Source organism: Marmota monax, unplaced genomic scaffold (assembly GCF_021218885.2).
Source record: "Marmota monax isolate L192 unplaced genomic scaffold, Marmota_monax_Labrador192_F-V1.1 WCK01_AAM20220418_F8-fsc00132, whole genome shotgun sequence".
Classification (NCBI taxonomy): Eukaryota; Metazoa; Chordata; class Mammalia; order Rodentia; family Sciuridae; genus Marmota; species Marmota monax.
The window spans coordinates 7,022,164-7,046,704 of NW_026695199.1; the positions used below are offsets into that span (position 1 = coordinate 7,022,164).

At 37.3% G+C, this 24,541-nt stretch overlaps 1 protein-coding gene across 6 annotated transcripts in view; it reads left to right on the forward strand.

The window, feature by feature from the left end:
• Slc4a4 (solute carrier family 4 member 4) overlaps positions 1-24,541 on the forward strand; it is a 406,144-nt gene that overhangs the window by 269,613 nt on the left and 111,990 nt on the right. For all 6 annotated transcript variants that reach the window (XM_058574042.1, XM_046428692.2, XM_058574038.1 and 3 more), the window contains exon 8: positions 23,372-23,529. In XM_058574042.1, the coding sequence (XP_058430025.1) occupies positions 23,372-23,529 (158 nt within the window). The remainder of the gene's footprint in view (positions 1-23,371; positions 23,530-24,541) is intronic.

Genomic DNA, 24,541 nt, shown 5'->3' on the forward strand with positions numbered 1-24,541 from the left:
GTTAAGCTTTGATTCTTCTGAACTTCAATTTTTCTTATTCATAACACAGGTCTTATGATTCACAGAGAACTTCCTTCTCCTCAGGCTTGTTGTGTGAAAAGGAAAGTGCTTACTACAGTTTAAAGTGTTATACAAATCTTCATTGTCATTGGCATTTTATTATATAAATGAGCTATTGCCTTTTTGGGGGGATTTTATTTTTTAGTAAATTGGGGTGGGATGGAATTCACCTGCATTTTAGATATCCTTCCTCATCTTTCAGATTGATATTGCTAATTGCTCTTTGATATTCCATGCTCTTGGCTTTTGCACTATACTTCTCTACCTTTACTGTAAAGAAATGTTGGGTTGTTTTTCCAGGAATACTATTACTGCATGTACATTTCCTTTGGATCCCATAGTCCGTTTTCCTTAACTTTTACAAGTCATATCTTTACTTGAAGACCTGTCAAGTACTACTCTTTCCTTACATCCATATTTAAATTTTCTATCAGATGTTACCAACTCTTTCCTTGAATTTCTAATCAGCTAATACTTACTACTTGCAACACACATTTGTTACTTGTTCATTTTGCTTTTTATGTGTATGTCCATCTTCTCTATTGGTGGAGAGGCAGGAGTTAGTTTGAGAGGATGATGACAACTAATTGGGGATAATAAGTATCCACTCATTTTTTCTCTCTTTTTTTAAGCTAAGGAAATGATTATGACCCTGATTTTCTCAGAGAAAAAAAGATTTCTCATATTATTGTTATTGTCATATCTTTTATTCTGGTGACTTTAAAAGTTAGTGTTGTTTGAATCTGTATTTGTTATTTTGTATCTATATGTTAAAATTCATTTTCCAAGAAAAAATTTAGTGTTGCTTATGCTCATTAGCATTGTGCTCTATTAATTAGGTCAACCAGTTACTTGAAATGTATGTTTATATTATCTTTTCATTTAGGACAGTCATGTAAATTCTACCATTTCAAATACATTTTACTCTTTCATTTGCTATTATCCATTTACACATTTATACCATAACATATATCTGAAATAATCTGTATACTGCAAGGAAAAATGAATGAACAGTTGTTTGACTGGCATAAAAAACACCACTGAATCTTTTCCTCCTTTGTTTAAAATAAAGTATGGTCTGTCTTAAGGATATATTGGAAAAGCCAACTGTCAGCACAAAAAGGTGTTTTATTGAAAGATGGCATAATATTGTTCATTTATGTAGAGCACATGTCAAATCACGGACTGTACAACATTCTAGTTTCATATAAGAACCTTTTCATTTTTTGGTGATGTGAAATTAGGGGGAAAGCAGAGCAAATGGAAAGGATTTGTCATTGAATGGATTTATGATTGAATTTACTAGTTCTATACATTATAACACCATCTCACTTATCCAATTTTCTTATAGTTTAGATTCCATGGAGAACGTTATGATAATAATCTTGGTATATTATTGAAAATAAGTGAGAACCAGTCAAATTGAAATCCATCTATGTATTAAGATGATTTGTCTCAAAAAACCCTTTTGGTTAGAGATGAAACAGCATTTCTTTTCTTATTGTGTCTTTAATTATATTATACATCGTTTCTCAAATATCGTTTCTTCTTCCAATATCAGCTTATTTGAGACACTGAGAAATAAACAAAGGGAATTCCAGAAATTTCAACAAGCAGCCTGCTTGGAGACTTTGTAAGGAGAACTAGATGGAAAGTCTACTGCCTATTTTATTGTGATCTCTGAGAAGGCATTCCTAGTCACTGGTTTCTGGAAGGAAATTTTGTTTAGAAGAACAACTGCCATTACCTATCTACAAAAGTTGTGAAACTTTTTCAGAGTGAGCAATTCTCACAGAGTAGCCCTTTCTATTGAGACTTATGAAAACACACGTAAGAATGTGTCATGAAGGGATTTTCATGAGGAGACAGCAAAGTTGTCCCTGAAGGATGTCTTAATTACTAATGGAATAGAATGTAGCTAGGCCTTTTTAAAGGCCAAAGTATATTCATATTTTGTTTTCCATTGTTACTTATAAAAATCCTGTATGGTTTTTCATTTCTAAACAGCATATCAAAGAAATACAATGTGCAGGGTTCTTTTTAAGTTAAAAATGAAGAACAAATTAAATAAAAGGTATAAGATTCTCCCTTCCCCGATTATACCAGGGACTTATGCCTCTTTGCTAATGTGTGTTCTAATCTGTGTCCTTGTGGTCTACACCAGGCAAGGAGCTGTCCTGTCTTGCTTTTAGTGGTGCCTTGTTGCTCTAAACACCCAGTTTGTAATACCTCCGTGTGGAAAGAAAATGAGAAAAGGATTTAAATAAAAGGGTAGAAGATTTAGGGTCATTTCAGCATTTTCTGAATATTAGGAAATGTATTTTGCTTGATATGGTAGAAAAGTCTGAATTTTATAACTCTTAGGATGTTGGTTCAAAACCTGACTTCCCTTCTGACTGTGTGATCTTATGCAGTACTTAAATATCTCTGAGTATTATAAAGAAGTTTTTTTTTAAAAAGTATCTCCTCATGTACTTATAAGAATAAAAGGAGATAGTATATGTGAAACATACCAGGAGCAGAATGGATGCTTAGTAAATATTATCTCCAGAGCAGAGCAGGGAACTTGCTTAGTATGTGAGGCCCTGGTTTGAACCCCAGCAACACACACATACACATATGTGTGCGCACACACACACATACACACACAATTTCTTTCCCTACTCCCTTATCCTTTTCTCTTGAAAGCAGAGGAATAGGATGAACTATGGAATTTTAAAAAACATATCTGAATATATGGCAGAGATCATTGCCACAAAATGTAAAATATTTACTGTTTGGGCTTTCACAGAGAAAATTTGCCAATCTATGGTCTAACTCATCACTATTTGTGTTGAATAAAAGAACGGAAGTATACTTCTATGTCACTTTCTTTTTAGAGCAGAGCACAATTATAGTGAGGCATCCATGGAGTCTTAATGATGTTGTAGTAAGCATTTGCACGAATAGGGCTGTGTTACCATCAGAGGGTTTTAAGCGCTTAGACAGTAATACTCCAAGTGTGTTGGTTAATAGCTAGTGTAAATGTGGGAGGGTTTCCAATATCATGGCACTTTTAGCTTGTCATGCTGTGTTGAAAGGGTTTATCAGCAATTTGAATTAGGACACAATACATGCACGTTAGATTTTCTTATGACACAAAACTGACAAGGTTAGCTGTCAGTTTAATTTTAAATGATAGCATCAATATGGACAATGATCTTGATAGGTTTAAACTCACAGGAATTTAGCAAGAATAAAGGTGAACTATATAAGTTCAAAATATGAAGAGCATGTGACAACTACTACTTTATTCGGAAAATTTATGACTTTCATCTGATTTAGGCTTTTCAAAGATGCCCATTATCCAAAAGCAGTTGAGGGTAACTAACTGATTAAGATATCTAATTAACAGAGTGAGATGCCTGGGCAGTAACCAGAGAATAACTAAGAATTGAAGTAACTCATCCAGCTTTGAGAGATAAAGGGCTAGAGGGGTAGATTGCTCAGGAAAGTTGTTGTTTTCCAGCAAGGGAGGATAGATCTGCTGTCTGTTGCTCCAGACATAAAATTGCAATACCAGGTGGATAGTTCAAGGAGGCAGGGTTTATTTTTTTATTATTATTATTTTTTATTTTGTTACTGGAGATTGAACCCAGGGTCACTTAACCACTAAATCACATCCCCAGCTCTTTTTTTTAAAAAAATATTTTATTTAGAGACAGAGTCTCGCTGAGTTGCTTAGGGCCTTGCTAAGTTGTTGAGGCTGACCTTGAACTCATGATTCTCCTGCCTCAGCCTCCTGAATTACTGGGTTTACAGGCATGTGCTGCCATGCCCAGCAAGAAGGCAGCTTTTAGTTAAATAGAAGGATAAAAGGAAATGAGGCTTTATCACTAATTTACTTACGATTTTTTTTATTAAGTCTTCCTTTGCACTGAAGACTGTTTTAGGCATCAAGAGTACAGAAACTGTTCATTATAGACTTCAAGGCACAGTGGTAAATAATGTCAGGTGTTAAATGTCCTAGCCCTGAGAAGGGAGTATGTGTTCTTTCAGGGACCAGGGAGTGGGCAGGTGTGATGTTGAATTAATTATTGAATTGAATGTGTTTTTTTCTTTCACTATAATGTTTAAGAAGAATCAGATGACTATATGTTAGGAATACAGTTGTTGAAGGGAAAAATTGGACTAGAACATTTAAAATTCTTTTAAGATTTTCCAATCTGATAAATGTCAGTAAGTGGCAATAGTTTTCGCACCCCCCCACCCCAGTAAGAGGTGGGCCTTTGGGCTGGAGTGTACCCTGGAACAAAGGAATGAAGGGACCCTGAGGGTCATTTTCATATTGGTCAAGTGATCATAACCTGCTGATGGCCCATTGAGAGCCTCCAGGTGCAGATGAAGAACCTCACAGGGAAACTTCTGTGTGGCTGTTGTCTGCCCTTGTGTGAGAAGCTTACTCTCCCTTCGATTCCCTTTTTCTGTTTCTTCAATGTTCTCTATTGTTCTAATTTGGTACATGTTCTCAGAGACCTCAGTGAAGGGTACATGAAAAAAAAATCTGCTAAATAAATAATAGCATGACTACTACAGATTTAATTATAGCTATACAGCTGCCTGTTTGAAGTGTTCTGTCGGGGCCATATGGTCCCTTGGATATCCCAGCCCTGGAAGGACCTGGTTTCAGTGCCACCCAGCTGATAGGATTGAATTCTCAGAGAACTGCTAGCAGCCATTGGGGAAGTCAGTAGATAGTGTCTTTTACCTTGTGCTCTCCCCAGGTGGACTTTTTATTGATAATTGCTTATTACACACCAAGTCATCAGATATTAAAGTACCTACCCAGCCAGATTCTAAGTTACTATATGTACTTGTTAACATCTTAGCCTGATTTATGTCACCATACTCGATGTGGTAAGGGGCAGTACTTCTGTATCTGACCATTTTGACTTCTTTCAGGAAGTCTCTTAATGGGCGAATCTTTTTAAATTATTTACTGTCTCACTAGTATTGTGGGGACAGGAGTGGAGGAGGGCCCAGGAATGGTGCCTGCTTCTGTTCTAGGAGTGTAACCTGGAGCACTGTTTAGCTTCTCTGGGTCTCTGGAGAGCAGACACTGGGCCCTTAAGGCCTCTTCAGATTCCAGAATTCTGTGCCTTGACGTTAGACTGTGCTCTTGCCAGTGAACCCGCCTCTGGAGGTGAGGGCAGTTACATTTTCCCACTGTGATGTCTGTGCATCCCTTTCCCTTAGTGCTTAGAAAGCTCAAGTTTCCCATTCCCAGAGGCACAAAAATCTTTCAGTATGAAGTCTTTGTGAAGGACTAAATCTCAGAGAGTAATAGAACTTGGCCTTTATTATGTATGTTTTCAGTTCAAAGACTCATGCTGCAGTCTTTAAGCTGTTTCCACATCAAGGATCCATTTGAGCTTATGATGAAATGAAGGATGTTTTCTCCAGGAAAACACATAAGAAACATAAAGACTCAAAGAGTTGCATGTAAACCAAAGGTGCCCACAGACTTCCTGGGTTTTCCCTGGGGACCCCAAGTTAAGAACTGCTGCTGTGTGCTTTGCTAAGAACCTGGCCATCTCCGTTTTGCTTGGAGTGACAGGACTCCCAGGGTAGGTCAAGTTTGGTGAAGTAGGTGTGAGGCCTGAAACACCAGCTCTGAGGTTCAGATGGGGCCAAAGACAGAGTTTGTCAGATTCATGGGCTGTGCCCAGGTGGAACAAAGAATACAAGTGGTGGATGGTGTTTTCTCAGTTCCAGCACAAGAAAAGCATTCTGCATAGGTGTTTGCAGAGCCATCAACTTTCAGCTTTTGGTTATCTACTTACCTTTGATGATTCCACCCTCCCACCTCTCATGCCTTGAAGTTTTTCTTTTTGAGAAAGCAGTCTGTGTTATTTATTAGCTGCTCTGACTGGGATGTGTGCAGAAGAGAATTCACACAAAACATTTCCCTTTAAACTGTAATTTTCTCTTGAAGTCACTAACCCCACAATGCTAATTGTTGTTTGTTTGTTTTGACTTCATTTGGTTGTTCCCTCTGAAACCTTTCTGGAGGTTGTGGGGCAATGAAAGAAACCCTATGTTTAGGATCTTTCTTTTGGGGGTGCGAGCTGGAGGAGTGTCAACAAACACTGCTCTTTAGATATTAATAGGTAGGGCAAGAGATAGAATTAAGCACTTCATGTTATGTTTGCTTTTTCTTTTCCTTGTTGAACAGTCATTCAAGGACAAGTGTGTCATTCTGAGGGATTACAGATAAATTAAATGGTGCAATATCATGTGGAATTATATTTTTTCATATTATAGTTGCCTTGAATCATCTAAGATCTTCTCAACCTTCAGTTCATCTGGTTTTGTAGCCTCTGCAACCTCCTCTAGTTGAAACTCATGGATCTGTACTCTGAGTAGCATAAACTTCTTTAAGGAGGTGCTACCCTCTGTGATACATTTTTAAATCTATAACACAAACAAGGGAACGAGATTTCTCTCTAAAATTCTGGGGGCTACATATTGAATTAAATGTGGTGGTAATCTATCTATATTGTTGCTCTATTCCTTTGAGAGAGAAAAGTTTTATTTTATCAATCACCTCTTTCCCTTTCTATGATTGTATTAAAACTCTGCTGTAATTTTAACTTTCATTACCATTTATTGAATACCTGCTATGCTATTTCAGGCACCATGCTGAGAGCTTTTTCCATGGTATCTATCACACCTGACATTATCATCAACCTTATTCTATGGATGCAGAAGCGAAATAAGATGACAATCCTGTGGTCTTTCAGCAACTGTTCCATAGGTTAAAATAAAAGGAAACTTTAGGGCACAGGTATTTTTAGTGCCAGACAACCTTTCACTATTGTATCTGTTCATCACTCCTATTGCTGATGTGTGCTTTCTATGCTGGAGAGAGGAGGCATTTGAAGAGCTCCAGCTTTGTGCCCTCCCCTCTACTTGGATATGCAACAAGTCCTATACATCTATCTTTTAATTTTCCTTAAACCTGTTTTTGACATTCAGTCCACTGATAACTCTCTTGGTTCAGGGCCTCAGAATAGTCTCCATTTTTACACATTTTTGTTGAGGGGCCTATTGTCTGCTCAGCATTGTACATAAACACTTTCCAACCTTGTTTTCTCCTCTGAATAACTCTGTGAACCAACACTTATCCCCATTCATACATGAGGAAGCTCAGCTTAAAGAAACGAAATCATTTGCCCAAGATCCCACAGCAAGTAACCGGAAAAACACATATTTGCCTATAGCTCTGTCTGATTCCAATTCGCATTCTCCTCTATCCCTATTTTAACTTAAAACAATTGCCTAACAGGTGCTAAGCTCAGCACAGTAGAGTTTGGACTGTGAAGACAATCTGTGATTTGAATCCTTACTCTGCCTTTCCTAGTGTCATGAAATTAGTCAAGTGATGGGATCTCTAAATCTCACTTTCCACATGAGTAAACAGAGCCAGAAGTAATAACTTGCTTATAGAATTACAGGGAGAACGTAAAATGACGGTGTGTGCAAAGTTATTGGTCCAGTGCCTGGCCAGAGATCATTGATTTAAAAATGTTATTATTACTAATTTGAACATTGTTATTGAAGGTGCCTCTTGATAGCAAGGGTGTCTTTAGAATCCAGTCTTACCAATATGAGATTCAAAATCTTAAATTAAGAAGGACTTCAGCATGCAGCTAATCTTCAAAAGGAGGACTCCCTTTTAAAATTTCATCCATGAACCCAGATAAGGACAGCACTTTCAGGCACTTCAGGGATTATTATTATTTCTTTAAAACAATGAATGGTGGCACTGTATGTTTAAAAGTTTTGGAACCAGTAAAGACCCTTTGCTTATTACCCAGGGCCTTTCTGCAGTTTACTACCGCCAAATGGAGCAGCACCTTTCACAGAGCTCTCAGATCCCCACTTGTCCTTATGCAGGGTGTAATGATGCCACAGCATAGGTGTGACCACCTGGGTTTCATGTGTTACACAAATGTTTACTGAACACTTACTGCAAGGCTGTGACTTTATAAGGTATCAGGGAAACAAAGTTGAATAATGTGTGGTTCCTTTTTATAGCATACTTTAGAGCCCTCTTTAAAGTACTTGTAGTCTAGTAAGAGTCACAGGGGAGTCAATCAATGACTGCATTGTGCTAAGTGTAATCACACCTGAAAGGCTAGAGAAAGTCAAGGAATGTGGGGCAAGTCAGGGTCAGGCCTTCCCATAAGGCCTGGTTGGATTATGGAGGCATAATTGGAATCTAAGCATCAAAGGGGCAGGTTAGGGAGAAGGGCATGGCAAACAGGTAGAGAAAATTTCCCATCAGATAGAATAATGAAGAGTTCTGGTCTCCTTCCTTGAGGCATAGAGCAAATAACCTGTATTTACATGCAGTGGAGTTCATGACACAATGAAGATCCAGAACTTTTAAAAAAATTTCCTAATTCAGCTAGCACCTAGAGTCTGCAGGTTCTTATTTTTCCTAATGTTATGGTTTGGATGTGAGATATCCCCCAAAAGCTCATATGTGAGACAATGCAAGAACATTCAGAGGTGAGTGGCTCTCATAACCCAGTCAGTGAATTAATCCCATTTAATTGGGATTAACTGAATGGTAACTGAATTCAGGTAGGGTGTGGCTGGTGGAGGTGGGTCATTAGGGGCATTCTTTTGGGGTATATATTTTGTATTTGGCAAGTGGAGTCTAGTCTCTCTCTTAGTGTGTCCTGACTATCATGTGAGCTGCTTCCCTCTGCCACACTCTTTTATCATGATGTTCAGCCTCACCTTGAGCCTCAAGGAATAGAGCTGGCTGTCTATAGATTGAGACCTCTGAAACTGTGAGCCCCCAATTAAACTTTTCTTCCTCTAAAATTGTTGTTGTAAGGCCTTTTAATCACAGTAGTGAAAAGCCTGACTAAAACACTTAACATCCCTTTTCAAGTGCTGTTCTCTGTGTTTGGGTTTTCTTTTCTCTTTCAACCATTGTATTTTATGCAGTCAATTACTTTTAAATGTGCCCGTGATAATTTTTAAAGGCTATTTGTACAGAGCCTAAATTAGTATTGATGCTTAACTCTGGTTTGCTCTATGAAAGCCCAGAGATTTCAGGACAAGAGTTTCTAAACTTGAGGTAGTAAAATTTGTTCATCAGACATTACGGTTTTGCAGTGTAAGGAAGTGAATGGAGCATTAAACACTGGAAAGTCTGGATTCCAGTCCTGGCCGAGCCATGTAGCTGTATGAATTTGGTGAAGACACTTATACTTTTCTTCATCAGTAAACAGCATAATAATACATTTTCACAAGCTGGTTGTAATAATTCAATCAAAATACCATTTAAAAATACTAAAAAATGTATTTGAAAAAACTTTTGAAAAATATGACACATAAAATGTGACAGATTTTGACAAATTAATTTTTTAAACTAGGTCATTACTTGAAATTTCTTCCTGTTTAGGAAATCATAACCAACGGATTGTACATAATGTTATATTTAGTTTAATAGCCATTTGTAAATGTGCTGCTTTGCAGAATCATTTGCATTAATGGTGGTGAAATGTCTAAATTTAGAAAGAAAAATTAGAAAATCAAATTTTCACCCTCAGGGGACTGTTTTCATTTGAAGTTGTATTTTTTTTTAATGCAAAAACAGAAGTTTAAAAGTGTTCAGAAAGTAAAAATGTAGCCACAGAGCCTTTTGGCACCTCGTCTAAATGACTTTGCACTCTTTCACATTTTATATGCTCTGGAAATCTCAGACCACATCATAAATGTTAAGTACTAATAACATTATGAGTGATTGTCAAAATTTTGGATTCTGGAGGCTATCAAGCTCCTTTTAGGCTTTTTAGACATGGGGCCAATGGTATTTAAAATTTAGCTACTGGAAATATTCCTCTAAATCACAGGTGGAAGATAAACTAAAGGGCAATCCAAGCTTTCATTAACAACAAAACAAAAAAATGTTTCTAGTAATTACTCCAATAGTTTTCTCTATCACACACACACACACACACACACACACACACACACACACACACAGTCCTGTCCTACAAATTAGCTTAAGAGATAAATAAAGAATATCCTTATTTTAACAGGAAAGTTTTAAGATAATTTTTCTTATGTGGTCCAATAAAAGGCAGTGCCTATTAAGCAAAGAGAACTGTGATTCTTATCTTTTCCCTTTGTCTGCTCTTTCCGAGTTGAGTAACCATGCAATTTACAGTAAAGAGGTGAGATTTAGGAATGGAATGCTGGGGTGTGTTTCAGATGGTGTTTGTTCAGGCGATCCAGGAACACCCAAACCCTGTCCTTGGCACAAGAGACTCTCTAGAAGACCATCAGGGAAATGTGTGCCTGAAGAAACAAAGCTAAGGAGCTGAGGCTTCTTTGTCTTCAAACCCCAAAGCAGAACCCTGGTGAGCCAGGCAGAGTCTTCTGCCTCATCTTGGTAGCTATAAGGAGACTAAAAGCAAAACAGATTCTACTAGGCCATCTGTATCTGAAGCCCAGACTGAATCATGGGCCTTCCTTCTTTAGTACAAAGAAAGGCTGGAATATGGCTTTCATGAGAACTATTGTCCCAATACCTGAGGCAGAGCTGGTGTAGGCCTATTGAATAAGATCAAATCCTCTGCCCTCTTCTTTCCTCGTCATGGGACAGGAGGGATGCTGGAATTAGGGGTGAATGGGAGATAGGATTAACCTTCAGATAACCATAGAAGCCAACTGGAGGAAATGCACTGGTCTTCAGCCATTATAATGCTAGATTCTCAGAGTTTGGGATTGTAGGTGTCCTTTAAATAGATACATGTAATTCTTAGTAGGTCAAATCTATTTCAAAATTGCTCCAAAGATTAGTTTTCACAAGGTGTCATTTGATGGCCTGCTTCTTCATCTCAGCCCTGTTGAAGTCTAATTTTAACCTGAGAAAAGTATACTTGTTTAGGTTATATTTATATTCAGTAGTGGATATAAGGGGTTGTAAGAGGAGAAAGGATGAATAGGTCAGGGCTCTTTTTTTTTTCCCCATCACCTAAGACTTAGGCCAGGTTTGGTGAGAACTTTCAGGAACTTTCTCCCAGAGGCACAGTAATGCACAATAATGCATGTGCTTTGAACTGAAGAGAAGAGGGCCAATCAGTCCATGTTGAAGAAACTATAAATAAGCCAGGAGTAGCTCCACATTTCTTTGTCTCTTACTAGATATTTTACCTTTTATTTCTTATAATCTTGACTAAAGTTTTTAAGTTAGGGCTGTGAAATATGGTTTTAGTTTCTCACTGCCTTTTATTTTTTTATTTTTTTCAAGTGTTCCCTGCCAAAGGTATATCACATAATGTGCCAAATTTGCAGTGAAGTGGTTATTTATTAAGACACTCATTGTAGTTTTTTTTAAAGTAAAACATGGCATAAATACAAATCATAAGTTTACTTCATGCTGTTTCACCCTGAGAACGCACCTGATGTGGTTTGAATGTTGCGGTCTCCTCCAAAATTCATATTGAAATTTAAACTTTAATGCAACAGAGTGGGGCTATGGCTTTTGGAAGAACTCTACCCTCATGAATAGGATTAGCAACACTTATGAAAAGGTTTGTTGGAGGAAATTTGCCCCTTTTTGCCCTTCCACCTTCTGTCACATAAAGACACAGTGTTCCTCCTTTCCAGAGGATTCAATGTTCCAAATTTAAGCACAGCCCTTCACTAGATGCTCATGGCTTGATCTTGGGCTTCCCAACATTCAGAACTATGTGAAAGCAGTTTCTATTCTTTATAAATTACTCAGGCTCAGAGACATTTTGTTATAGCACCACCAATGAACCAAGACAACGTCTGTATAATTGTCACTCAGTTTATGAAATAGTGTTTATTTTCTATTGCATTGATTTCTTCTTTTATTTTTGTTATTTCTCCGTCTGTCTTCTTTGAGTTTTGTTTGTTGTTTTATTCATACTTCTTGTTGTATAGTTATATCATTGAACTTTTTTATGTTTAATTTTTGGTTATAGGTGGACACATAACTTTTTTTATTTTTATAAGTACCGCGCGCTAACCGATTGCGCCACTGGAGCTCCTAACTTTTTTTTAATTTTTATGTGGTGCTGAGGATCAAACCCAGTGCCTCATGCGTGGTAAGCAAGTGCTCGACCTCTGAGCCACAACCCCAGCCTATATCATTGAACTTTAGTCTTTCTTCTTTTGTAATGTTTGCAGTTAAGGCCATGAATTTACTGAACACACATGGTTAGTTGCATTCCACAAGTCTTAATACGTCATATTTTCAGATTATGAGCAATATTGACTTTAACAGTTCAAGGATACATATTTTAATCTCTAAAATAAATTTTTTTTAGCATTTCAGATGTATTTTTAAAAACCTGATCCAATAATTGTGGACTATTTTACTTTTTAAATAGATTCCACTAAAATCTTATGTTTTATAGTCAATTTTTAAAAAATGAAGTTACTTCAAAGACTGTCTGGTAACTTCAATGTGTAGCTCTTCTTTAAGTTTTTTTTTCTGATTTCTATTAGTTATTTTGTTTTCTTGAGCTCCAGGTTTTGTTGTTATCTACTAGTATGCCTGGTAATTTCTGATTAAATGTCAGATGTAATATATGTAAAGTGGAGATAATTTGATGCTGTAATGATGTTAGCTTCCTTTAGATATTGTTTTTTCTTTTGCCTGATATTTAGGCTGGGTGTAGGTCATCTACATATTCAGTCTGGAATTAAGCTGAAAAGAAGCTAGGTTTCAGTTTTTTTGTAATTTACCAAATGTACATCTCCAGGCCTACAACCACCCATCCAGAATCTAAATCCTGAGATTCAGATAGGTTCAGATATAAAAACTATGATATAGAAATATGAAATGACCTTTCAATCTCCTAACCAGCTACATGGATGATCATGTCAGGTCTCTCCCCACACCCCCTCTCTTCCATTCAATTGTCTTGCTTCAAGAGAAAGCAGTTAACTTACTTCTTGTGTTCAGGCACTATAACCCTCCCAGTAGATAAAAAACTCATTGAATTTGTCAAACTCTTAGTTCATCAAATTGGGTATTTTTCCTGAGTTGTAGAGAAAGAGAATGCACAGAAGCAGAAACCTAGTAAGGTGAGAGGACATCATAGCAGTGTGTGTAGAGTAAATGAATAAATGCATACTCAAGAGAGAGCATAAATAATTTAAAGTCTGTTTGATTATGTTTTTTGAATGTTAAATTTTTACAGAATGTGATTTTCCTCTAATGCTATATTTTGGGCTCTGCTGAAGAGCTGATCTCAATGAGATTATGATGTAGACTATCTATATAATTTTTGTTCTGGACCAAGACACTTCTGAGAATCAAAGAGGGGGTACTAATGATGTTGGCAGGACAATAGGGTAAATTGAAGCTGTCATGAGTGAGCTAGTAGGTATGGTGTCCCCCTTTTCTTTATTATTAACACAGATATCTCCTATTGTTGGAGGACATGGTACTAGGGTCACCTATAATGACTTTTAGCTTGCCAGATGATTTTGTTTGAGAAAGAATATGAGCTGGCAATTCCCAAAGGGAGAAGAGAAAATAAACTAAAAAGAAGAAAAGAAGAAAGGAAAGAACATCAATAAGAACTCCAAGAATAATCTCTTTGCCCAGGAAAACAGGTGGATGTTAGCCTGTGGTCATGAGCAGGGTGCACTGAGACTGAGTAGATAAATTAGAAGATGAAAATTATTCTCATGGAGAGAAAACAAGAATGTATAGAGTGGAGTATCAGTAGGTGTGAGCTTTATAAAGCATGAGAAAATACATTCAAATTGAAATTATTTTTAAATATCACTTATAATAAGGGCATTGAATAGGATCATATTCTAACAAGTCAAACTCAATGTACAAACCAGAAGTACTAATGCTTTATTATAAACGGAATTTTTTCTTACCATATTTTTATTGGTGCATTATGGTTGTACACAATGATGGTATTTGTTGTTACATATATGTACATGCACATATATAAAAGTATAATTTGGCCAATATCACTCCCCAGCACTTTCCCTGTCCCTTCCCATCTCATCCCTTGGTCCTTTTCCTCTACTGACCTCCCTTTGATATCCATGATATTCTTGCCCTCTCACCTTTCTTTTCTTTTTTCCTTTCTAGCTTCCCATATGAGAGAAACCAAACCCTTGACTTTTTAGGTTTGGCTTATTTTGTTAACATAATGGTCTCAAATTCCATCCATTTTCCTGAAAATAACATAATTTCATTTTTTATGTGTGTGTGGTTGAATAAAACTCCATCGTGTATCTATACCACATTTTCTTTATCCATTCATCCACTGGGGAACACCTAGACTGGTTCCATAATTTGGCTATGTGAATTGTGCTGCTATAAACATGGGTATGCATGTATCACTATAGTACGACTTTAATTCTTAAGGATAAATACAAAGGGTGGTATAACTGGGCCATATGGTGGTTCCATGCCTAACCTTTTGAGGAAACTCCATACTGATTTCCATAGTGGTTGTACTAACTTACAGTCCCACCAACAGTGTAATAGTGGTCCTTTTTTCTACATTCTCTCCATCACTTATTATTGTTTGTACTCTTTTTTTTTCGGAGTTGAGGAAAGGAAAGAAATTTATTTTTGCATAGGATTTTTCCAATAATTTTGAAATCTATTGGGTTAGTATGCTTTGTGATGTACATTTGATAACATAATATTACAACTTTATTAGGTTTCAAGAAATAAACTAAAATTCAGATGAGTGTTGAAAATATTTTTCTTCGTAGCAGAATACAACAGTTACTAATAGGGCATTATGTAAAAATGTGGATGTGTAACCGATGTGATTCTGCAAGCTGTATTTGGGGTAAAATTGGGAGTTCATAACCAACTTGAATCTAATGTATGAAATATGATATGTCAAGAGCTTTATAATGTTTTGAACAACCAATAAAAAAAAATTAAAAAAAAAAAGAACCTTATCCCAGTCGTAAGGTTTATTATGATATTTAAAATGTATTGCTTACTTGCTTGTATCTTTAATAGACGAGGTGTGGTTTTTTTTTTTTTTTGATTGTTTGTACTCTTTTTAAAAAAAAAATATATATATATATATATATATATATATATATATATATATAGAGAGAGAGAGAGAGAGAGAGAGAGAGAGAGAGAGTTTTTAATATTTATTTTTCAGTTTTCGGTGGACACAACATCTTTATTTTATTTTTATGTGGTGCTGAGGATCGAACCCAGTGCCCCGCTCATGCCAGGTGAGCGTGTTACCGCTTGAGCCACATCCCCAGCCCCTTGCTTGTACTCTTGATGGCTGTCATTCTGATTGATGTGAGATGAAATCTTAGTGTAGTTTTGATTTTCATTTCCTTAATTGTTAATGATGGTAGACATTTTTCATATATTCGTTGGCCATTTGTGTTTCTTTTTTTTTTTTTATTTAATTTTTTTTATTGGTTGTTCAAAACATTATAAAGCTCTTGACATATCATATTTCATACATTAGATTCAAGTTGGTTATGAACTCCCAATTTTACCCCAAATACAGATTGCAGAATCACATCGGTTACACATCCACATTTTTACATAATGCCCTATTAGTAACTGTTGTATTCTGCTACCTTTCCTATCCTCTACCATCCCCCCTCCCTCCCCTCCCATCTTCTCTCTCTACCCCATCCACTGTAATTCATATCTCTCCTTGTTTATTTTCCCATTCCCCTCACAACCTCTTATATGTAATTTTGTATAACAATGAGGGTCTCCCTCCATTACCATGCAATTTCCCTTTTCTCTCCCTTTCCATCCCACCTCATGTGGACACCCATAGCACAAAAGTTGATAACAAAAATCAACAAATGGGACTTACTTAAACTGAAAAGTTTTCTCTCAGCAAGAGAAACAATAAAAGAGGTAAATAGGGAGCCTACATCATGGGAAAAAATTTTTACTCCTCACACTTCAGATAGAGCCCTAATATCCAGAGTATACAAAGAACTCAAAAAATTAAACAATAAGAAAACAAATAACCCAATCAACAAATGGGCCAAAGACCTGAACAGACACTTCTCAGAGGAGGACATACAATCAATCAACAAGTACATGAAAAAATGCTCACCATCTCTAGCAGTCAGAGAAATGCAAATCAAAACCACCCTAAGATACCATCTCACTCCAGTAAGATTGGCAGCCATTATGAAGTCAAACAACAACAAGTGCTGGAGAGGATGTGGGGAAAAGGGTACTCTTGTACATTGCTGGTGGGACTGCAAACTGGTGCGGCCAATCTGGAAAACAGTATGGAGACTCCTGGGAAAGCTGGGAATGGAACCACCATTTGACCCAGCTATTGCCCTTCTTGGACTTCTCCCTGAAGACCTTAAAAGAGCGTACTACAGGGATACTGCTACATCGATGTTCATAGCAGCACAATTCACAATTGCTAGACTGTGGAACCAACCCAGATGCCCTTCAATAGATGAATGGATAAAAAAAATGTGGCATTTATACACCATGGAGTATTACGCAGCACTAAAAAATGACAAAATCATAGAATTTGCAGGGAAATGGATGGCACTAGAGCAGATTATGCTTAGTGAAGCTAGCCAATCCCTAAAAAACAAATACCAAATGTCTTCTTTGATATAATGAGAGCAACTAAGAACAGAGCAGGGAGGAAGAGCAGGAAGAAAAGATTAACATTTGTGTTTCTTTTGAGAAGTGTCTGTTTAATTCATTTGCTTATTTATTAATTGAGTTATTTTCTTTTTTGGTGTTAAGTTTTTTTAAAAATTCTTTTTAAAAATATTTTTTAGTTGTACTTGGACACAATACTTTTATTTTATTTATTTATTTTTATGTGGTGCTGAGGATCGAACCCAGGTCCTTGCATGTGCTAGGCGAGCACTCAGCCACTGAGCCACAACCCCAGCCATTAATTCTTTATATTAGATATTAATCCTCTGTCAGAAGAGTAGAAAGGATTTACTTCCATTCTGTAGATTCTTTCTTCACATTCTTAATGTTTCATTTGCTGTGTAGAAGCTTTTTAACTTGTTGCCATCCATTTGTTCATTCACGATTGGCATTATTTCTGAGTTTCAGGGCTACTGAGAAAGTTGTTGCCTGTGCCCATATGCTGGAGTGTTGACTCTATGTTTTCTCTTAGGAGTTGCTAGATGCAATTATTTTAATGTGGCAGATAATGACAGAGAAAAGGAGGTAGGGTTTAAATACCTGCCTAGTGTCTGAGGAATGGGACAGCTTGGATCTACAATGCTGTAGTTCTGAGGTTAAGAGCAAAGAAGCTAGTGGGACATACTGTTAATCAAATGGTTAGAACAGCCAGTTGAAGTGTGATGGATCCCTTATGTGAAACCTTAAAATATGCAAACTGCTTTCATAGAGGAGGACAAGAGAACCTAAGACGTAAGTGGAGAGTGGAAGATTGACTTTTTCAATGAACTATATATGGTGCATGTCACTTTTTCATCATCAAACAGAACTGTCATCCTAAGTAATCTACCTTTTTAACAATCAGTCCATTTATTCTGCTTTATCCATTCAAAATTTCTAGTTTCTTGGTGTAGTAATGTTGTGATCACTGGTTTATAGAAAACTATTCAGAAAGTAAAGAAGGGTAAGAAATTATAGGAGTAAAACGTTCATGGCAAAGGGCAATAACTTACTGTAGAAGAAAAAATATAGTATAAAAAGAATTTTTTAAAAATGCACATCTGTATTTACAGAGCTCATGTTAAAACCTGGCAAAGACAAGAAAGGTCACAAAATTGTTGTGCTAGCCAAAATATCTTTTAATGATTATAGCTCCACAAGGCAGCCATTTGAAATCCATTTTTCTGAAATCAAGGTTGGCTAAAGAAATTTTTCTTCCTTGTGTGTGTTCTTAAAGTTGACCCTGCCTAAAATTCAGGCTGGGTATCCCTTGGAGAAACAACTAATGATCTATAAGAAAGGAATGTCAAACTTTATCTTTGGAATTCAGTCCAGATGATTTTATTGGGTGATTTTCAACCCAATTTGAAAGCCTTAGGTTCTGTTTTTGTTTTCATTACCTTTTATTGCTCTTTGTAATTCCTAAGTTTATTCTTTACCTTTTTGTTTAATCTTTATTATTTTATTATTGTTCATACTTTATTGTGTAAGCCCAGAATTACTTTTCATATTTCTGTCATTACTTTTTCCTTTATCAGAGAGTATTGGCTTCCTTAAAAAAGGCATATGAATCAGTGTTTGAAGAGCCAAAATTATGGGAGAGATTTCGTTAACTTTGACTCTGAGAAGAACCTCCCTTAAGCTCTGTTACTGGATGCAATTGCTGTTTCTGTGACCTCCCATCAAACAATGTACCTTTCATGGGGTTTGTTTCTTCTGTAAATTTCAGGAGAGCAGATCTGTCTTTTCTTTACAATGACTACAACCAGACCGTGAATTATAGTAGGCACCCACATATTTTGAAGAGAATAAAATAGAATAGGGGATTAGATGAAAGATGAGAAAATTTCTATACAAAGCAGCGTTTTCTAATCTGATTTCCTACCATAATGTGCCTGGTCTCTCAGAGGGAGATAAAGCATCTATAGGCATAAAGGCATATTAAAGGCTCTGAGAAAGTCTATAATATGGAAACTTATTTTATTTAACCCGGTGTTCCTCAAATCCATTTGAAAAGTACACTTTTGTACCTGGGCTCTGCAGTGGATAAAAATACATTTCAAATTAATTTAAGCCCCAAAGGATTTAGTGATTTATGTCAGTAGAAAGGATTCCTAGAGAAGCTTCAGGATGTCAGAGACCGGGACTGAAGACTCATTAGTCTTTCCATTCATTTTCTTTTTTTTTTTTTTAAAAAAAAATCTTTATTATTTTATTTATTTATTTTTATGTGGTGCTGAGGATCAAACCCAGGGCCTCATGCATGTGCTAGGTGAGGGCGCTACTGCTGAGCCACAACCCCAACCCTTCTCTTTTGCTTTTGTTGGGTACTTACCTCGTTCTGTCCTAGTGTGGGCAGTCTTGACACATGGCTTTTCAACATAGTGGGGAATAACCTCTGATGAAAGACATATATATATATTTTAACCCACATAAGTACCAGTTCTTCTAAAGGATTTGGTCTTTGCACAGGTCATGCATCCATCCTTTTGACCAATCACTCTTGTCAGGGGAGGAGTTTATCAAGAATGGCCATATCTAGGCTTTTTGCTCACCTGTGTGGCCTGGGAGGGGAGAGGGTAGATGTGCAGAACTGACTGCTTGAAGAGGAGAGTTAGGAAAGCTTATTGGGAAGAGCAGAAATAATAACCCCCATTCCTTCAACAACTATTTGTTGAACCTTTCTCTTCAGGTACTCTTGTAGGCACTAGGAACATTGCACTGAACAAATTAGGTGGTTATGTCTACCTCTGGTGAACTTATATTCTAATGGGGATGTAGATTAAAAAAAGTTTATTAAAAAGTTTATAAAAAGTTTATATGATATGTTTGATAGTGACCAATACAGGGAAGAAAAAATAAAGTGGAACAGAGGAGTTAGAAGTGTCTGTGAAGAGAAGGGAGTTGAAATTTTAACTAGGGTGGCTAGGGAAAGCCTCTCTGATAAGAAAGCAACTTTTAATTAAAGAACAAAGGAAGTGAGGGAGGAGGCTTTGCAGACATTGCCTGCAGAGCAAACAGCAGGTGTAAAGGACCTGAGGTGAACCTGTCTGAGGGAGAACATGGGACCGGGGTGGCCACAGGGAAGACCAGGAGAGAGTGGTAGGAAATAAGTTCAGGGAGCAGTTGGCAGCTAGATAATGCTGGGATTTGGGGTTGTTGTAAAGAGCTTGGCTTCACTTAGGGAAATAGCAACCAGCTGGAGTTTTGAGCAGAGAAGTAACGGGGTCTGACTCCTGATTTTTCTGCTGTGGCTGCTTTGGTGAATACAGCAGGGAGGGCAGGAGCAGGCTATATAGTCAGGAAGCCAGGGCCATACTTCAGAGAATGTCCTGGACATGAACGAGGGTGGTAGCCATGAAGGTGTTGAAAAAGTCGGATTATGGGTGCATTTGGAATGTAGATCCAACAGGTTTGCTGATGGAATAGGTGTGGGGTACCAGAGAAGGAAGAGTTGAAGATGACAGCAAGGTTTTTGCCTTGAGCAATGGAAGAGTAGAGTTGCCATGCAAGGCAGGGGAGACTGCTGAAAAACTGGTTTTAGGGGACTGTCGAAAGGGCTTGTTTTGGATGAAATGAAGTTTGAAATGTGTATTAGAAATCGAGGTGGAGCTATTATATATAGGCCTGGAGCTTAAAGAAAAAGTATTGGCTAAAGATGTAAGTTTGATAAGTCCTCCGACTTCCTCAGACTTTTGAGATCACCCAGGGAGCTTGTGTATGGGGGAAAGATCCATTCAAAGAACTGGCATTTATATGGGTAAAAAAAAAAAAATCTTTCTTTCATTAGAGGTTATTCCTCATCATGTTGAAAACTATTCAATTTATTCTGAATAAACTGTTCTTACCCTCATGAAACTGGGGGAGGGGAACTTAATACCTTGCCGAAGTGTGATTCAGAAATGAGTAATTCTGAAAGTTCCCAAGGAAGTAGGATGAAATGGGAAGAAAGTCTTGTGCTGAACTCTGAAGAATGTTTAGAAAAGGTAGAAATAGGGAAAGGACTTTTTTTTTTCTTGTAATGAGTGTGAGAATCTATGTATATAAGATGGAAGGAATTATGGTTGGATCACCTGCCTAACCAGGAGCAAGGAGTTTGCTGAAGAGAATGGGAGGTAAAACCAGAATAATGCACAGCTTTGTTTTCTGTATTGGTAAATGAGAGCAAGCACTCTCTGGAGAGAGTTTGAGGATTGTTATTTTGCATCTGTTTGTCCACCTGGCTGTACTCCACACTCTACTTAGTGTTCTGGAGAACAGTTCATTATTGTAATTTCCTTAGGTGATAATAACAATTTTGGCAACTTCATGATTTTAGACCACTCTCTTGGCTAGTGTTTTTATATCTGTAAAATGTAAAGACGATTTTTTAATATTAGCATTTCTTGGAGGATTAATGGTAAAAATTTTGGAAAATTCCATACTACTTAGGAGTAGTTATATTCCTAACCTCTACGAATATATAACTTGTCTTTATTTATTGGCTAGTGAATTGATTGGTTTCCACCAAATTCTTAGTCCTTTCTTGCTTTTTGTCTGATAGCTTTGTTCTTGCATGAAGTACCAAGTTAAAAACAAAATCCTATAAAAATGCTCCTGAGGGTGATGGAGTCCTCAGAGTAACTTTTCATGTCATTAATTTCCCCTAATTAAAAACTCTTAAATGGTCGTTGAAAATAAACTGTTGGTATAAACTTTGTACTAATGGGCAAAATTGGATCATGTGTGCCACTTTCCATCCCAGCAATAATCCATGGCACAAAATACTAAATTCACTGGTACTTTTGACTTGAGGAGTGGGGCATTTACATTGGACGATAAGTAAGTATGAGAAGTCTGTGTCTTTTGTATGGTCTTGCAAAATTCTTATCCTTTTTCCCTCCTGCAATTTTGAGTTATTTTCTTTGAGTTTTGTGGAAGAGATGATGCCTATCAGATAAGCTTTCAATGTGACTGTGTTAAGCAGCCTTCACTCTCCAAGAAAACCGCTTTACACCTTCTCTTCTCTCCTCAACCCCCACATGCCTCCCTCCTCCTCACCATCAGCTCACTTGTATTTCATTGCAAAAATATGAGTCCTCAGAAGCCCTCATTGCCACTCCACCAACTCTCCCAAATCACCCACCTTTGAACCCAGAGAGTGTGCCTTCCCTGGTAGGATCGATAAGCTCTTTTCCTTTCTAAAACGGGCACTGCTACCTGGGATGTGGATATCATCCCTTCACAATAGATCCAGGTTGCTTGAGCTGCTTTTCTAATTATTCCCTATCCTTCCTGCAGCATTAATCTGTCTCTACTAGATCATTCTATTCACATTCCAAAATGCTGTCACATCTCTATTAAAACAAATCCCCAGTGTTATGCCTTCTTCACTTCCCTCTCCACTTTTCATCTTTTCTTGGTAGCTGTATTTCTCAAAATAATTACCTCTACTCCCTGTTTCTCCTTCTTTACTTGTCATTGTTCATGTGGCACTTGGGTGTCCATGGTAACAGCTCTTGTCAAGATTCACAAGCACTACCATCTTGCCAGACTCACTGGTCCTTTCATAGTTCTCATCTTATTTGGGCTTTAGGCAGCCTAGGACTCAGCTGATACACTTTCCTTATTGAGCCCTTGTGTCACCTGGCTATGAGTAAAGTCTGATTTTCCTCTCTTTATTTTTGCTTCTTTTCAATGTCCTCTGCCGATGCCGCCTTTTATTCCTATGAAAGGTAGAGTGGCCCCAGAGTAGAGATCTTACCCCTTTTCTCTCTATACTTACACTCAGGGCTATGTCACCTGTCCAGTGGCCTTGAATACTGTTGACCTGGTGATGTCTCTCAAATTTATGTCTTCTGGCTCCACCTTTTAACTGGGGCTCTTCGTAAGCATCTCCCACATGAAACTTCTAAACCTCCTTACCTTGGCCTTCAAGGTCTTTATAGGCTGGTCCCCTTTACCCATCCAGCTTCATCTGTGGCTATTTCTGCCACTTTCCTCCTTTAGCTCCCACCACATCTGACTTCTTACTACTCTGCAAACCTCCTTCATGTTCCAGAGGCTTTGCCCTTGCCATTCTCTTTGCTAAGAATGCTCTTCATTCAGGTCCGTGCATGGCTTGTACCCTGGGTGCCAGTGTAAAATATATATATATTTCTTCAGAGGTCTTCCCTGACCATCTTGTTTAAAATAGTACCTGTTTAAAAATAGTACCCTCTTATCTGTTTCATTTTTCCTTCTCAGTACTTATCACTACTTTAAATCATGTGTTATTTCCTCCTGTGGCAAGGTGAACCTAAGCAGAGCTCGTCGTTAGCCTGTCCCTCCCTGTATCCCTCAGACTTAGAGTATTGCTTTGCTCATAAGTTTTCATGAGTGAATGACTAAAGAAATGAATGGATACTACGCATTGTTTTATATATAAACCATGTTATTATACCTTCATCATGTTTTAAATCAAGGTACAGCTAAGTGTTTATTTTAATAGAATGGTTAAATACAACGTGAAAGTGGCTGTTTAGGGACTGTTGCATGAAGACCCCATAAAGGGACATCCTGTGAGTGATGCGTATAGTATCTCTTCTTGTTTCCCTTTTTTGGAAATAAAATGGTTTTTGTTTGGTTCTTCCCATGCAGCTGAAGAATAAGTTCATGAAAAAACTGCCACGTGATGCAGAAGCTTCCAATGTGCTCGTTGGGGAGGTTGACTTCTTGGATACTCCTTTTGTTGCCTTTGTTCGACTACAGCAGGCTGTCATGCTGGGTGCCCTCACTGAGGTCCCTGTGCCCACAAGGTAGGCTGCTCTCTCCCACCTGCTGGGGTCTGCGATGTGCTTATAGGGAAATGGGCTCCCTCCCAGGCTAGAGGATCAGAATGAGGATATATCCAGTACATTCAAGAGGTTTAATTTGAAATAATGGCTAAGTCTCACTTTTATGCTATCAAATGACTAGGCACTTGTATAGTTATGACAACAGCAATTATAATAATCTTTTGGGTGGAGGACTACTTTCTTCTTATGGATTATTCTACTCAATCTTTCCAATAATCTTTTAACATACAAACTATAGTGTTCAGATTTTACATATGCAGAAACTAAGTCTTAAGAATTCAACGTGTACAAAGTTATATAATCAGTAAATGGTCATAGTTGCTTTCATTTGTTCTACGTCATCAGAAAATTGGTAGTGAGTTTATATATATACACACATGTACACATAAATATAGGTATATGTACAGATTTGTAAAATTCTTTTGGTTTTATTCCCAAATTTGTACATTTTACAGTGACATACATTATGCCACATGAAATTTTGCTTTAAAAGAAGGGTGCCACTGTTGTTAAATCATGTTAAATCATCACACTGCACAGCACCTCACAAGTCATCCTCTTCAGCTCCCTCTGAAGCTGAGCTCAATAAAGTTAGGTAGCTTGATTTACAAAGTACAATTAGTTGAGTAGAAGTTAATGCTTCACTAAACTAATGCTGAGGAAGAGTTTAAAGAGAAGCTTGTATCTTTAGGTTGACATCAGGAAATTATCATATGAAAGAATTGAGGGGTGCTTTCTGTGGATTCCAGCACAAGAAGAGGTGACCTTTGCTCTCCTCTAGTTTTCCCCATGTGAACAGGAAGGAAGGGCTATGAATCCTCCTCAAGGAACGCAGGTGGTGTGAGCATGATTAACCAACAGTGACAAGAGGCCAAGATTTATTTTGAGCCAAGTTAGGAGGAATATTAGGAGAAAATTTCCTTAAGGCTTCTCAATTCAAGACATTCTTCCTTATTATATAAGTTTTTTTTCC